This window comes from Zeus faber (assembly GCF_960531495.2).
Source record: "Zeus faber genome assembly, chromosome: 3".
Taxonomy (NCBI): Eukaryota; Metazoa; Chordata; class Actinopteri; order Zeiformes; family Zeidae; genus Zeus; species Zeus faber.
The window spans coordinates 620,881-638,262 of record NC_137190.1 but is presented as its reverse complement, the minus strand read 5'-3'; the positions used below and the strand labels follow the sequence as shown (position 1 = coordinate 638,262).

General features: G+C 46.1%; 1 protein-coding gene across 1 annotated transcript in view; it reads right to left on the bottom strand.

Annotated features, from left to right (window-relative positions):
• Positions 1-3,600: 3,600 nt before the first annotated feature.
• Positions 3,601-17,382, bottom strand: part of LOC307228292 (multiple C2 and transmembrane domain-containing protein 2-like) — a gene marked incomplete at its 5' end in the record, with an annotated part of 18,068 nt that continues 4,286 nt past the window's right edge. Inside the window, 18 exons of the mRNA XM_079997930.1 lie at positions 3,601-3,954; positions 4,531-4,628; positions 4,979-5,088; positions 5,969-6,078; positions 6,291-6,329; positions 6,427-6,537; positions 6,671-6,790; positions 7,600-7,674; positions 7,913-8,014; positions 8,477-8,579; positions 8,908-9,010; positions 9,092-9,185; positions 10,598-10,784; positions 10,914-11,044; positions 11,678-11,845; positions 14,079-14,190; positions 14,299-14,375; positions 15,035-15,177. Coding sequence (XP_079854056.1) covers positions 3,892-3,954; positions 4,531-4,628; positions 4,979-5,088; positions 5,969-6,078; positions 6,291-6,329; positions 6,427-6,537; positions 6,671-6,790; positions 7,600-7,674; positions 7,913-8,014; positions 8,477-8,579; positions 8,908-9,010; positions 9,092-9,185; positions 10,598-10,784; positions 10,914-11,044; positions 11,678-11,845; positions 14,079-14,190; positions 14,299-14,375; positions 15,035-15,177 — 1,946 coding nt within the window. The 3' untranslated portion in view covers positions 3,601-3,891. The remainder of the gene's footprint in view (positions 3,955-4,530; positions 4,629-4,978; positions 5,089-5,968; positions 6,079-6,290; positions 6,330-6,426; positions 6,538-6,670; positions 6,791-7,599; positions 7,675-7,912; positions 8,015-8,476; positions 8,580-8,907; positions 9,011-9,091; positions 9,186-10,597; positions 10,785-10,913; positions 11,045-11,677; positions 11,846-14,078; positions 14,191-14,298; positions 14,376-15,034; positions 15,178-17,382) is intronic.

Here is a 17,382-nt window from a genome sequence, read left to right as displayed (position 1 = left end):
TCCGTACTGGATCGGTCAAGGCCCAGTTAACAACGACCACAACCGGTGCCGTTAGTACAAACTGTTCTACCATGGAGTGAATGGCTGGAGAAATGGGGTAGGGATAGTCTTGAAGGAAGAATATGTCAAGAGTGTTTTGGAGGTGACCAGAGTGTCGGACAGAGTGATGAGCATGAAGCTGGAAATTGATTGGGTGATAATGAATGTGATCAGTGCATACGCTCCCCAAGTTGGGAGTGAGATGGAAGAGAAAGAAGAATTCTTTAGTGAGTTGGATGTAGAGGTGGAGAGCGTCCCCAAGGTCGTTGGAGCAGATCTCAATGGGCATGTTGGCCAAGGTATCAGAGACAGATGACGAGAAGGTGACAGGTAGGTATGGTGTCAAGGAGAGGAATGTGGAAGGACAGATGGTGGTGGATTTTGCCAAAAGGATGGAATTGGCTGTTGTGAATATGTATTTCAAGAAGAGGGAGGAACACAGGGTGACATACAAGAGTGGAAGAAGGTGCACACAGGTGGACTACATCTTATGCAGGAGGTGCAACCTGAAAGAGATGAGTGACTGCAAAGTGGTGGTAGGGGAGTGTGTTGCTAGGCAGCATCGGATGGTGGTCTGTAGGATGACTCTGGAAGCCAAGAAGAGGAAGAGAGTGAAAGAAGAGCCAAAGATAAAATGGTGGAAGTTGAAAAAGGAGGAGTGTTGCATGCAATTTTGGGAAGAGGTAAGGCAGGCAATAGGTGGGAATGAACGGTTACCAGATGACTGGGAAACAACTGCAGAAGGGAGACGGCCAAGAAAGTACTCGGTGTATCATGCGGGAAGAGGAAGGAAGACAAAGAATCTTGGTGGTGGAATGAGGAAGAACAGGAGAACATAGAGCAGAAGAGGTTGGCGAAGAAGAAATGGGAAAGGAAAAGGAAAAGGCGTACGATGAGTTGTATGAGAGGTTGGAAGGTAAGGAAGGAGAAAAGGACTTGTACCGATTGGCAAGACAAAGGGACCAAGCTGGGATGGATGTATAGCAGGTTAAGGTGATGAAGGATAATGATGGGAATGTGCTGACTAGTGAGGAGAGTGTGTTGAAAAGGTGGAAGGAGTACTTTGAGGAGTTGATGAATGAAGAAAATGAGAGGGAGAGAAGAGTGGATGATGTAGGGATAGTGGATCAAGAAGTGCAGCAAATTAAGAAGGATGAGGTGAGGATAGCATTAAAGAAGATGAAGAGTGGAAAGGCAGTTGGCCCAGATGACAAACCTGGGAAGCATGGAAATGTTTAGGTGAGATGGCAGTGACATTCCTAACGAGACTGTTTAACACCATCCTGGAAAGGGAGAGGATGCCGGAGGAATGGAGAAGAAGTTTACTGGTACCATCTTCAAGAAGAAGGGAGATGTACAGAGCTGTAGTAACTACAGGGGAATAAAGTAGATCAGCCACAGCATGAAGCTATGGGAAAGGGTAGTGGAGGCTAGGTTAAGAGGAGCGGTGGGGATCAGCGAGCAGCAGTATGGTTTCATGCCAGGAATGAGTACTACAGATGACATGTTTGCTTTAAGAATGCTGATAGAAAAGTACAGGGAAGACCAGAGGGAGTTGCACTGCGTCTTTGTGGATTTAGAGAAAGCATATGATAGGGTGCTGAGAGAGGAAGTGTGGTATTGCATGAGGAATTCGGGGGTGGCAGAGAAGTACATAAGAGTGGTACAGGATATGTATGAGGGCAGTCAGACAGTAGTAAGGTGTGCAGTAGGCGTGACCAAGGCATTCAAAGTGGAGGTGGGACTGCATCAAGGATCAGCTCTGAGCCCTTTCTTGTTTGCAGTGGTGATGGACAGGTTAACAGATGAGATCAGGCAGGAGACTCTGTGGACTATGATGTTTGTGGATGACATTGTGATCTGTAGCGAGAGTAGGGAGCAGGTGGAGGAGAGCCTGGAGAAGTGGAGGCATGCATTAGAGAGAAGAGGAATGAAAGTCAGCAGGAGTAAGACACAATACATGTGGCTGAATAGGGGGGAGGGCGGAGAAAAGCTGAGAATGCAAGGAGTAGAGGTGGAGAAGGCGGATGAGTTCAAGTACTTGGGGTCGACCATCTAAAGCAGCGGAGCGTGCAGGAGAGAGGTGAAGAAGAGAGTACAGGCAGGGTGGAGTGGGTGGAGAAGAGCGTCCAGAGTGATCTTTGACAGAAGGGTTCCAGCAAAAGTGAAGGGGAAGGTGTACAGGACGGTAGTGAAAGCAGCCATGTTGTACGGTTTAGAGGCACTGACAAAAAGGCAGGTGGATGAAGTGGAGGTGGCAGAGTTGAGGATGTGGAGGTTTTCATTGGGAGGGACAAGGATGGACAGGATTGAGAATGAGGACATTAGAGGGACAGCTCAGGTTGGACAGTTTGGTGGAACAGTGAGAGAGGCCAGATTGAGATGGTTTGGACACGTGTGGAGGAGAGATGAGAGTTACATTGGGAGAAGGAGGCTGAGGGTGGAGCTGCCAGGCAAGAGGAAAAGAGGAAGCCAAAGAGAAGCTTGATGGAAGTGCTGAGGGAGGACATGCAGGCGGGTGGTGTCAGGGAGGAAGATGCACAGAACACAAGGTGTTGGAGGCAGATGATCCGGCGAAAGAAAAATAAGACATCGAGGAGCCCCGTGGACATAGCAAGGGCGGCGCAGGAGTCCGATAGATGTAATGTCGGCGAGGCAGTTAGGAGGGGAGTGACAGGAGAGATTCATGAGTTCCAAAGCGGAGTATTTTAAGAGCACCATCTCAGCAACAGGTGAGCGCCTATTTCAGCTAGCGGCGCTAGCTAGCAGGGAGGGCTAGCAGACGGCTAGCCGTTTATCCAGATTCAAACGGAAAAACAATAAAAATTAATAGCCTCAGGTAGTTGAGGTGGGACAAAATGAAGTAACGGTAGCCAAAAGTTCAGGGAGACGAGAAACAAACAATGTGTATATGCATGTGTGTGTGTCTGTATATGCATGTGTGTGTGTGTGTGTGTATATGTGTGTGTGTATGCATGTGTGTGTGTGTGTGTGTGTATGAATGTGTGTGTGTGTATATATGAATGTGTGTGTGTATATATATGTGTGTCTATATATGTGTGTGCGTGTATATATGCATGTGTGTGTGTATATATGTGTGTGTGTATATGCGTGTGTGTGTGTGTGTATATATGTGTGTGTATGCATGTGTGTGTGTATATGCATGTGTGTGTGTGTGTATATATATGTGTGTGTGTTTATGCATGTTTGGTATATATGTGTGTGTATGCATGTGTGTGTGTATATGCATGTGTGTGTGTATATATATGTGTGTGTGTATATGCATGTGTGTGTGTGTATATATGTGTGTATGCATGTGTGTGTGTATATGCATGTGTGTGTGTATATATATGTGTGTGTGTTTATGCATGTTTGGTATATATGTGTGTGTATGCATGTGTGTGTGTATATGCATGTGTGTGTGTGTATATATGTGTGTGTATGCATTTGTGTGTGTGTATATGCTCGTGTGTGTATATATGTGTGTGTGTATGCATGTGTGTGTGTGTTGGGATGAATGGAAACAACCCAAATATGAATCTGTATAAATAACTGTCTTTATTTGCACAAGTGTTTCATTTCCGAACACTTTCCTTTCCCATCATGCACCTCACCATAAACTACACAAATCTACATTCAGCTCTCACACAAAAGGAATATAACAAAAAATGCACTGAATATGAAAATTAATATTTAATCTGCTGTTTCAGTCCAGTCAGATGAATGGAAGACGAAGTGGAAAAGAACAGATTTACTGCAAAAGGAAGAAGAGAATCCTCCTGTATGTGTGAACAGGTATTCTACGTCCCCTCCACCAGGGGGCGCTACGGCAGCTTCCTCCACCAGGGGGAGCTACTGCAGCTTCCTCCTCCTGCTGCCCGGGCTCTGCAGGACGGGGAGGGGGCTCTGCTGGACCTGAGGAATCACAACAGATCAATCAGAAACTCATCAATGCAGCAGAGCCAACAGTAAAGTACACAGTGTGAAGTGTAAAGTATACAGTATGAAGTGTAAAGTACACAGTACAACATGTAAAGTATGCAGTATGAGGGGTCACATATGCAGTACGAAGTGTAAAGTATGCCGTATGTAGTGTAAAATACACCGTATGAAGTGTAAAGTATGCCGTATGTGGTGTAAAGTACACTGTATGACATGTAAAGAACACTATATGAAGTTTAAAGTATGGCGTCTGTTGTGTAAATTACATAGTGTGTAATGCAAAGTACACAGCATAAAGTATAAAGTATGCAGTATGTAGTGTTATGTACACTGTATGAAGTGCAAAGTACACTATATAAAGTGTGAAGTCTGCAGTATGCAGTGTAAAGTATGCAGTATGCAGTGTAAAGTCTGCAGTTTGCAGTGTAAAGTACACAGTATGAAGTGTAAAGTATGAAGCATGAAGTGTAAAGTATGCAGTATGAAGTGGAGAGGAGAGGGATTTTCTGGGTCGTGATAGTACTGTTGCATGCTGGGAAGGGGCGCTACCTTCTCCACGTCCGACGGGACCCTGGACAGGAAGTCCATCAGCTCGTTGTTGTCGATGGCAAACGGCTTCCTCAGCTTCTTGGTGAATTTATTGATCCCTGCGATCACGGATCAATATGATTGATATCAACACAGCAGATGTGTTTATGATCAATAAAATGATGTTTGTATAGGATATACTGTATATGTATAACACACAGTACAGGCACGGTGGTACATTGAGTGTCCCTTCATCATGGAGGTGATGGTGCAGCTACGACATGATGGTTCTCATCAACACATCAACCTCCATCTTGAAAAACTTGGTAAATGCTAATTTGATGGCAGAGCTGTTTGTGTTTGTGTAAAGTACATGTAGACAAAGCATCAATCTGTAGTGAGTGAAGTAAAGAAGAAAACAAAAAAATCCTAAAAGATAATAAAGGATGAGATATCATCCACAACTCACCCCATAATAATACAATGTAGCGCACAGGGATGAAGTAAGTGATGACGGTTGACACGACGAGCACCAGAAACGCCAGACTGGTCAGGAAGGGAACGGACCAGTTGAAGGTGCTGGAAACCAGGTGGAAAGATCCATTTATAGGGATATATTCTATTAATTTATGGTATTATATATATGTATATGATATATATTTATGGTATTATATATATTTATGGTATTATATATATTTATGATATTATATATATTTATAATATGATATATATTTATGGTATTATATATATTTATGATATTATATATATTGATGGTATTATATATATTTATGATATTATATATACAGTATATTTATGGCATCAAAATAAAATGGGAAAAGAAGAACTTTGACTTTATTATTTCGAACTTTTCTAAACTGATTAAAAAGCTTTTTCTCTGGCTTTCATCTATTCCTGATATTATTCCAGTTTACTTTGAAATGCGAGTTAAGAGTCAAATAATACATGTTGTAATCCCTGAAAATAATTTATATTTTAATAACAAAATGTATTTTGGTGACGTTTCATTGAGGTTAGAAATAAATCTATTAATGCACCTGTAATACAATTATTAATAAACTATAACCAGCTAACTAATACAAGTAAGCTGGTTGGGTTATAATATATTGTACTAGTTATTAAAGATTTAAGTGAAAGATTTAATATTAAGAAGGTACTTCCTGAAATCACATTAACACCTGTCTAGTAACTAGCAACTGCCTAGTTACTAGTTACTGTATGTTACAGCATAGTTAGTCTAGTTACTAGTTACAGTCTAGTTACTAGTTACAGTCAAATTACTGTCTAGTTCGTTTTTACTATATTGTAACTAGTAACTTTCTAGTTACTAGTTACTGTAAGTTACAGTCTGTTATAGTCTTGTTACTCTCAAGTTAGTTTTTACTGTATTGTAACTAGTAACTGTCTAGTTACTAGTTACTGTATGTTACAGTCTAGTTACTTCTTGATCCGCTCCCCGAGGCAGGCCACCGCCTCCAGAAGGTTCTGGACCGTGAGGACTACGTCCTGGACCATGTGGATCTTCTCCATCAGGCTGCGCCGCTCGGTGTCCTGGAACCAGAGCTTTGTTCTCAGGATGGAGTTATGAGATATTATTTATGCCTTCTAATTCATGGTTAATGGAGTTTAACGTCTTGACAGAAGACAAACATAAAATAAAGTATTATTATTAATAATGAGACAGGATTCAAACGGAACAACTACAACTATTGGTACTGTGCGGACGGACAGACAGACAGACAGACAGTCAGACAGACAGACACCTTGTCCTCCTCCTCCTCGTCCTCCACCAGTTGCTCGTCCTGTAAAAAAGTAAAAGAGAAAGTGAAAACAGTGAAGAAGGGTGGAGTAAATGATGAATGAAATGTTGAGTCTCTCTCTCCCTCCAGGGAAGTCTACCGGCTCTAGCTCGCCCTTCTCAGGGCTGTGCAGGAAGTTCCATCCCAGCAGCAGAACCAGCAGCAGAGGGAACATGTAGAACTCCCAGAACCACACGGCGAGCAGAAACACCTGGAGGTCAGAGGTCAGTCTGGGGTTAGGTATGATCATCATAACCATAATAACAATATTAACCCCAATTTGTTGCACCTTCTTACACAACATGCAGCTCCAGAAAGACAGACAGAGAGACAGACAGACAGACCAGGAAGGCGCTACTGCTCCTCTGGAAACTCTCCCATTGGAAGCAGCTCTTGACATAGCGTAGCGTTGCCATGACAGCGCGGTACAACGCCCGCACGCGCACAACGTTTCTGGCCAGGACCTGATCAGATCAATATCAACAAAACACACAGACTGATGTGAGACAGGCAGGCAGACCAGAGGACAGATGGAGACACAGACAGACATACAGACAGGAGGACATACAGACAGACAAACTTGCAGACAAACAGACCAGAGGACAGACGGAGAGACAGACAGTCATGGTTTTGTCCTGTTTAATTATAGTCTCTCCCTCTCTCTCTCTCTGCATTCTAGTCTGTCTTCACCTCCACCAGTATATAACCAGTTCCCCGGTCACACAGTCTTTGCCAGATCATTGTCAAGACAGCCTGCCTGTCTACCTGCCTGACTGACCTACCTGCCCTGTCGACCTGCCTGCCCGTCCTGCCTGACCTACCTGCCTGACCTTCCCCGCCTGCCTGCCCTGCCTGTCGGTCCTCCCCCAGCTGCCTGCCTGTCCTGTGCGGCGTACATGCCTGCCTGGCCTTCCATCCTTGCCTGACCTACCTGCCCTGTCTACCTGGCTGCCCTGCCTACCTGACCTTCCCCGCCTGCCTGCCTGACCTATCTGCCTGCCCTGCCTGACTGACCTCCACGCCACTGTGCTTGCCATCCCCTTACCCTATTGTTCCTTTCATTAAACCCTAGATCTTGTTTGCACCTTTTCCTGAGTCTCTTTGAACTGCACTTGGGTGCACCTGAGCGCATCGTGACAGACAGACTTTGGGACAGACAGACAGACAAAAGACCAGAGGACAGACAGACCAGAGAACAGACAGATAGACAAGAGAACAGACAGACAGAGAGAGAGACAGACAGGAGGATAGACAGACCAGAAGAAATACAGACCTTTTTGGAGAACTTTGGATTGTCCTCCACAAATCTCTTCTCTTTTGGTTGGAAGGTTCTGACCCCAGCTCGAATCTGAGGACACGAGGCAGAGCGACCATGAGGAGGAGACAACAGGAAGAGGTGACAGCACCTTTCCATCCTACAGACTACAGTCTGTACTGATACATGTTGTAAATCCACCTACAGGGAGCGCTGAGGCCACATCCTCTGCTGGTGCTCAGAAGGAGGTCCACATTGCCCTGTGACATCCTCGCTCCCCAGCACCTGCTCTTACCCTTGAATTTCCAGCATTCTTTGCGGTTTCACTAACCGGGTTGAAGAGGAGCTGCAGCTCCAGAAAGATGCTACCCTTGGACAAGGCTCCAAGATGCTCCTTCTTCAGGGGGAGCGCCACCTGCTGGCCATTCTGCACCTGGAATAGGTGCAGGAGGAGGTGAGCGAGATGGAGATCAAGACGGAGGGATAGAGAGACAGGATGGAGAGACAGGATGCAGATCAAGATGGAGAGACAGGATGGGGAAAGAAGATGGAGGGACAAGATGGAAGCCAGCTGGAACAACAGGATGGATAGATGAGATGGAGAGACAGGATGAAGTAACAGAATGGAGAGACAAGATGGAGAAACAGGATGAAGAGTAAGATGGAGACAGCATTGAGAAACAAGATGGCTGTCCGCCGCAGGTCCAGCACTCTGGATCAGAGTGGCTCGCTGGACGGGCTTGGAGCTTCTAATCTACTCCATCAGTCTGATCTTGTTCAACAGGTTCAGACAATTTCAGTCGTCATTTCAATCAATAAATTAAATGAATGATTTGATTGGTCTGCAGTTCAGTGAAAGGACACGCCGACGTTGTATGGTTTCATGGTGGGTTACCCTCAGCAGCGGGATGGCAACCTTGCCCAGGAAGTCGGGTGGCTTGTCTCCGTCATCGTCGAAGACGCTCACCTGCAGGACGTCGTGGACATCTCTGATGGGGCTGAGGAGACAATCAGCAGCACCTCTGACCTCTGACCCCTCAGCCCAAAACAAACAAGTCTGTTCTGCTTTTTTATCATTTGACTTTTTAAATGTAAACACATTTTAATTTAATTGAAGACACATTTTCAGTCTTCAATTCATCAAATCATCTGTATATCAATAAGGTTCTCCAGGAAGGTTCTAGAACCTTAGAACCTGGTTCTGAACCAGATGACCCTGTGGACTGGGGTTGATAAGGCACAATGTGTTAAAATAAGAGATGATGTCCTAAATTAATATTTAAGATGATTCATGCTTTTAAAAGCTGCTGATTGACCAGGACTCACAGGGTGAACACCTGGTTCCACTCTGGGTTCAGGCTCTTGTAGATGGTGCGGCTCTGCAGCCGGTCGTTCCCCAAGACCAGGACGCAGAACGGGTCACTCTTCCCTGGACCGGGACCAAGAGGTTAGCTTCCAGGCATTCAAGGTGTTTCAATGTGTTTCAAGGTGTTTCAAGATATGTTGTCACCATTCAGGTCTGCAGCCTGGAGGTCGGACGCCTTGAAAACTTTGACTTGAAGGAAACCAACGTCTCCAAGGTTTTGGAAGGACCTCTTTAAGCTCTGAGGATAAAGTTCATAATGACACTGATGACCATAGTGCTACCTACAGTTAGTACACAGTACTGCTAAAGTACTAGGACACCCAGAGTACTGATAAAGTACCAGGACACCCATAGTACTGCTAAAGTACTAGGACATCCAGAGTACTGATAAAGTACCAGGTCATCCAGAGTACTGATAAAGTACTAGGATATACGAAGTACTGATAAAGTACCAGGACATCCAGAGTACTGCTAAAGTACTAGGACATCCAGAGTACTGATGGAGTACTAGGACATCAAGAGTATTGATGAAGTACTCAGACATCCAGAGTACTGCTAAAGTACTAGGACATCCAGAGTACAGATGAAGTACTAGGACATCCAGAGTACTGATGAAGTACTAGGACATCCAGAGAACTTATAAAGTACTCGGACATCCAGAGTACTGATGAAGTACTAGGGCATGCAGAGTACTGATGAAGTACTAGGACATGCAGAGTACTGATAAAGTACTCAAACATTGAGAGTACTGATAAAGTACTAGGTCAGACCACATTGATCACATGGACCGCATGGACTACATGGATCACATGGATCACATGGACCGTATGGACCACATGGACCACATGAACCACATGGTCTAGACGGACCACATGGATCACATTAACTGTATGGATCACATGGACCACATGGATCAAATGGACCATATGGACCACATGGATCAAATGGACCATATGGACCACATGGATCAAATGGACCATATGGACCACATGGATCAAATGGACCATATGGACCATATGGACTGCATGGACCGCATGGCTCGCATGGACCACATGGATCACATGGACCGCATTGGACCACTTGGATCACATGGATCGTATGGATCACATGGACCGTATAGACTACATAGACTGTATGGATTACATGGATCACATGGACCACATGGACCATATGGACCGCGTGGACATCCAGAGTACTGATAAAGTATTAGGACAGCTAGAGTACTGATAAAGTACTAGGACATCCACAGTACTGATAAAGTACAAGGACAACCTGAGTACTGATGAAGTACCAGGCCATCCAGAGTAATGCCAAAGTACTAGGACATCCAGAGTACTGCTTAAGTACTAGGACATCCAGAGTACTGATAAAGTCCTAGTTTAGACCGTATGGATCACATGGACCGTATGAGTCACACGGATCACATGGACCACATGGACTGTATGGATCACATGGACAATATGGACCACATTGACCACATGGACCGTATGGACCGTATGGAACATATGGATCACACAGACCACATTAATCACATGGACAACATGGACCGTATGGACTACATGGACCACATGGACCACATGGACCACATGGACTACATGGACCACATGGACCGTATAGACTGTATGGATCACATGGATCAATTTTACTGACGTATCTCTCCATCTGACTCTCTCGCTCTCTTCGCTCGCCCAGAGGGGCGAAGCTCAGGTTGCCCACGGACACACCGCTGCACGTGCTCAGTGCGACCAGGAAGTGCAGGCGGCCTTTCACCCGGTCCAGAGGGTGAGAGAAGACGTGGTGCTGGTCCACAGCGAGCCGGGACAGGTCCACCGCACACCTGCCCTCACACGTTAAAACATCTGAAGTCATCACTGTGCAGCTTCCTGCTGTGTTCTATATATTGTATTCTAAACATTATTATGGGATGGATGTGACGGCACAACTGATCCTGTGCTTTAACACGTACGTCCCCAGGACGTCCAGGCTGCGGCGTCCCTCCTTGGAGCACAGCTCAAGCTCCAGGACGTCGGGGCCATCAGGGAAACGGTGGAAGGAGAAGCGCTCCCTCCACTGGGGGCTGGCGCTCCTGCACTGGTTCTGCAGCAAAGCATTGTAGGGAAGGCAGAATGTACTAGTTATACAACTAGTCATGCTAGTTATAAACTATTAACACTCATTATAAACAAGACATGCTAGTTATAAGCTAGACATGCTAGTTATAAACTAGACATGCTAGTTATAAACTATTAACACTCGTTATAAACTAGACATGCTTGTTATAAACTAGTAATATTAGTTATAAACTAGACTTGCTAGCTATAAACTAGTCATACTAGTTATAAACTAGTCATGCTAGTTTATAACTAGTATTACAAGTTTATAACTAGACAGGCTAGTTATAAACTAGTAACACTTGTTTTAAACAAGACATGCTAGTTATAAACTAGACATGCTAGTTATAAACTAGTCATATTAGTTATAAACTAGACTTGCTAGCTATAAACTAGTCATACTAGTTATACACTAGTCATGCTAGTTATAAACAATTAAGTTGTTATAAACTAGACATACTAGTTTATAACTAGTATTACAAGTTTATAACTAGACACGCTAGTTATAAACTAGTCATACCAGTCATGGTCCTGTGGGATATTGTGAGATATCGCCCCCTGCTGGTCCTTCAGTATCTCTTACAGAGGGTAAGTCTCAGCTTCAGAATCAGTTTCTCACTTTGCTCTTGTGCTGCTGCTCCCCGAGTCTCAGGCAAACCCAAAGGTCTCCGCCTCCCTCCGCCTGGAGAAGCTCCGCCCCCACCAGGACCACACCCACCAGCCCACACCACAGCTGTGACTTCAGCAGGGAGCCAGAAAGAAGCAGGGACTGAGTAGCAATGGAGGACTGGAGGAGGAGAGGGGGAGGAGGTTCAGAGAATTAAAAGATATAAAAAATATATAAAACGATTTACCTGGATGTGCTCCGGTCTTTGCCTTCGTATGACCTTGTGACCTTAATGTGACCTTGTCACCCCAGCAGCACACTCACATCCTTCATACCCGTGCTTATTAGCCTTATTCAGTACTTTGACTTCAGCCATGATGGCGCCCCCCACTGGTGAAATCATGACACACAATAGAATAAAACACCCCTCCAGCTCCTGGACCACCACAGTGCTCTATTACCGATTGGTTATTCATCGTATCTCACTGTGGCAGTTCCCCCATCATGCTCCACCCAAGTGACGTGTTCAGGGACATCCGGCACAGAAACACAAAAAATGGGGTTGTAGAAAACACACCACTTAATTGTGGAGAGGGGGCTTAACGGAACAAGCCCTGAGTAGATGGACACAGGTCATGACAGGGCTCCTCTCCTGAGTGAGTGTGGGAATGGGGGCTTTACCTGCTGCTCCTTTGACCAACCAACGAGCAACAGGTATGCAGCCACTCTGATCCTGGGTCCCAATTACCTAGATCCAGGACAGGTGTGGCTGCTCAAACCACATCACACTCATCTTTTCTTACCTCGTCACATTTACTGTTGTTCATCTCTGCTGCCTCATAAAGAGATAATGTTAAAAAGACAAATGTTTTAGGAGCAACCACAAAACAAGGACAGCCACCGATAAGAGCCTTACCCTGGAACCAGACTTTGGAATATGAGTCCACCACTGAGATGGAGAGATGGATGGAGGGATGGATGGACAGACAGACAGACAGACAGACAGACAGACAGACAGACATGCGGTTAGACATGGCATGCAGTAAATAAAGGGTCAGTGGCTCAAGGTGTGGTTCTGTGGATATGAACCCTGCACGTGGAACCTTTTGGACCCAGGAACTATTCTTTAATGAGAACCTTTTAAATATGAAGAGTTCCACATTGAGCCCCTGATGAGGCATACCCTGCTCCTCTCTAGGGTTCTGAAAACAAAAGGAACGCTTCTAGATAAAAAGGAACAAATAGAAAGGCTCATAGACTGGAGGTAAAGGAAGAACCGTCGGTCCAAGGTTCCAGAACAAGCTCCATCAAGGACCTACAGTCAGGCTTCTCAGGAGAAAGCTCATGAAGACATTCTTCACCAGATCCACCTTGAAACTTTAGCTGCTTGTACACAGAGACCCTGCATTACTGCCGCTATGGAGCGATATCCAAAATTTTATATTGTGATGCAGTCCCACCGAAATATTGCGATATATGATATTATCGTTGTGATTCTAATATAGCAATTATTTTTAAATATTTCAATAATATATTATATTAGTGTATTTTATGTGTAATTAGTTTCTAATAAGAATTGAATTGATAGACTGAGCAGATGGTTTTTACTGTTCTCGGAGCCGACACGCCTGCTTCTGAAACGTTACAATAGATCTTTGATTGAGGAACATAAGATGCATTTTGTATTCTGTATATCACAAGTTATATTTAGCTTGTAATATACAGAACACCGCCCTGATCCTCATGAGGACGGTGTTGTACCGGCACCGTACCCGGAACAGTATCTGATGTGGGAGCAGACTCCAGGCCCCAGGCTCTGATGGGACTTTTTGTGTTTTGGATTGTTCCCCCCATGTGGGAACTTCTCTGTAAAGGAGGTGAATGCTGCGGAACTGCCCCCCCCCATCTAAGTTTGAGCGAAAAAAATGTGAATATATTTGAATATTAAAATTTATAAAGCATACAAATTGAAACAGGATTATAGAGGAATATCTGTAAGCTTGATAGGTTTTAAGGTTAATTTTGACAAAGCACAGCTCCCAAATAGAGGTTTTCTCCCTGCGACCAACCAACCACTGAAAATAGGCCTGATCATCAAAACCTTTTCACACAGATGGTGTTTGGGCCCCGTTTGGGCCCCGTTTGGGCCCCGTTTGAGCTCTGTGATGACCTCCGCTGCTCAGAGGGGGATGGACAACGCCCCCCCCTTCCGTCCTCGTACCTTTCACACAGAACGACGAGACGGAATAAAGGGGCAACATTCCGAGCCTTGAACAGACTGTGGAGATGGGACTTTCCTCTGGCGGTTCTTAACGGTTCTCATTAGAACCTGCCGGAGAGGGTTCCCCCATGAACAGCACCTTAAGAACCCCCAGAGGTTCTACGCAGCACAGCGTGTTGGACGCCTCCTCACCGTCCTGCTGCCGCCGGCGTCTCTGCGGGACAGACGGACGTCCAGCAACACCGCGCCCATGTCGTCCTCCAGGCTGTTGGGGTTGTCCAGCGCCAGAGACAGTTCAGCCGTTCTGAAACACACCGGTACAACCGGTCTGTGGTGGGAGGACTGGAAGCTGCCCGGCACAGTATTGCAGTACTACCTCAGTAGTACATATATATCAGTGTATTTTACTGACTTGTCCACCTCCAGGTCACTCAGAAGGACAGCGGCAGCGCCCATGAAGTCATCCGTCGTCAGGTCGCGGTCGTACACCTGAACAGTAGAAGAAACAGTCTTTATTCATCACACAACACACCACACTATAACACATGCTTGCACACACACACACACATGCACATGCTTGATGGTGCCGGTGAAATGGATCCTCTGCTTTTAACCATCCTGGCTTGTCCTTCCTCCGGGGGCACAGCCAGGAGCAGTGGGCAGCGTACGTGGAAGCGCCCGGGGACCAGGTGATAAATATCCATCGCTGGTCAGACCATGATGGGTGCATGTTTTTGGGTGGGGTCCTTACTGACGTGAGGTGGAGGAAACCCCATGTGAGCACGGGGAGAACATGCAAACTCCACACAGAAAGGCTCCTGTTTGGGAGATAACCCACCAGAGCACGGTGCCAACAGCGCCCCAGGCGGGAATCGAACCCAGGACCTTCTTGCTGTGAGGCAGCAGTGCAATGCTCACCAGTGTTATTACAGAATTGCACTCTAGTATATATATTTGTATGTATTACAGTACACAGAATACAAACCTCTTGTTTTCTCCTGTCATGTTTCTTTGCTTTTGTTCTATTTGTTTCTGTTATTTTGAATGAAGTTACTAACTTCTAAGTTCAAACGTTGCTTTGATCCACTCTGCTGGTTAGTTAACCATTAATAATCCTAATAGTACTAGTACTAGCAGCAGGGGCTCACCAGGACGTCCAGGCTCTGCTCCAGGTCCGTCACAGGGAGCGTGAAGGACTCGTTCCATGTCGGGTTCAGGTCTTTATAAACCACTTTGCTCTTGTAGAACGTTTTCCCTCCGAGTTTAAACTTGACGTAAGGATCGCTGGTGCCTAGAACACAACACATTTCCACCAAGGCATTTTTGGGCCGGTTCCGAGTGGGTGCCTGATCTGGAACCAGTTCTTCGCATTTCGACAACAAAAGAACCAGCTCTGGAACTGAAAAACGGGTTCCAGAGCGGCACCGCTTGGCTGCTGAACCAGAACCAAGAACAGCTTATGTCAGGGGCTGGGGGCGGAGACACGGGCTGGGGCGGGGACACGGGCTGGGGGCGGGGACACAGGCTGGGGCGGGGACACGGGCTGGGGGCGGGGACACAGGCTGGGGCGGGGACACGGGCTGGGGGCGGGGACACAGGCTGGGGGCGGAGACACGGGCTGGGGCGGGGACACGGGCTGGGGCGGGGATACGGGCTGGGGGTAGGGACACAGGCTGGGGGCGGAGACACGGGCTGGGGCGGGGACACGGGCTGGGGCGGGGATACGGGCTGGGGGTAGGGACACAGGCTGGGGGCGGAGACACGGGCTGGGGCGGGGACACGGGCTGGGGGCGGGGACACAGGCTGGGGCGGGGACACGGGCTGGGGGCGGGGACACAGGCTGGGGGCGGGGACACGGGCTGGGGCGGGGACACGGGCTGGGGGCGGGGACACAGGCTGGGGGCGGGGACACGGGCTGGGGCGGGGACACGGGCTGGGGGCGGGGACACAGGCTGGGGGCGGGGACACGGGCTGGGGGCGGGGACACAGGCTGGGGGCGGGGACAAGCAAGCCAGAGCAAAATATTGGGAACGCCATTTTACCGCTACAGCAGTATGGAATTCATGGATGTAAAATCTGGTCCGTGGAGCTCTCAAGTGGACAAGTAAACTGGACATATTGTAAAATATATCATATTTTATTGAGTCACAGCTCATTTCTCTTTAAACTATTAGAACGCACAGCCCACGGTTTTCATCATTCACTACCAAATTGTACCGGTTTTAACCACTACGTTTATCATGTTCTGTCCCACTCATTACCCAATCCAATAAAAAGAAAAACAGAAGCAACGCACCGCGAAAGATAATAAAAAAAAAAAATAGCAATATTAGTAATAATAATAATAATAACAGAAATAGTAATAATAATATAAATATGTATAAAAAATAATAATAATAACAATAATAATAATTCCAATAATAAGAATAGTAATATTAATAATAATAATAATACTAATAATAATAATAATAATAAGTATAATAATAATAGTAATAATAATAATAATAGTAATAATAAAAATAATAATAATAATAATAATAATCCCCCATCCTGATGAAAAGGTGGAGATGTATGCAGACGTCTCCAGTGATGTAATGACGTGGCTCTTGGGAACGTTTTTCTTGTGGAAAAGCAAACTGGTTCTGTGAAGGATCGCAGGTTGAACCAACTGCGAACCGGCACTAGAAGCAGCCCAGAACCAGAACTAGGTTTCAGGTTGGTAGAAAAGGGCAAACACTGAGGCAGGATGTTACAACTCTCGCAGGTTTCTAATAAGGATGACAGAAGGCAAGAAAGTGATTCAAAACACGTCACAAAGTCGAGCTCAAACCTAGTAAAGTTATGTTTACTGTCACTTTATATCGCTTGTCCATCGTAAAGTTATAATAACTACATAACAGATCTATAGTCCACTTAGATGTATCTCTATAACTTCAAAGTTATGATAACTTTAGTCCAGACTAACAATAATAACCAGGCCAGAGGGAAATGAGGTTTGATCTGAAGAGGAACCAAAAACTACTTCATGGATCAACAACCAATCACAACTCTGTCACAGCCTGTTCCTGTTCGTCTAGTGATTCAGCCAAACACCAGCAGGGGGCAGCGTCTTTCAGCCCCAGGCTGTGATCTCATTAGTATACAAACATCCAACATGTCCGCTACCATCCAGCTGACAGGAGTAAACACCATTATTGATGTCCTGGTTGTGACCAGGCCAGGACAAGGCGTTCTGATCCTGGTTCACAGCCTGAATGTGGTCAGAAGTGGGCGTGGCTTCAATACCTGAGTGGTTGAACACCTGCTACCTGCCTACTTCAAAACATCCATCATCCCCGTTCCCAAAAAGCCGAGGATCAGAGGCCTCAACGACTACAGACCAGTCGCCCTAACCCTCTGTGGTGATGGAGACCTCTGAGCGCCTGGTGCTGCCCCCCTCAAGGCCCTCACCCCCGCCTCCAGGCCTTCAACCCCGCCTCAAGGCCCTCACCCTCCC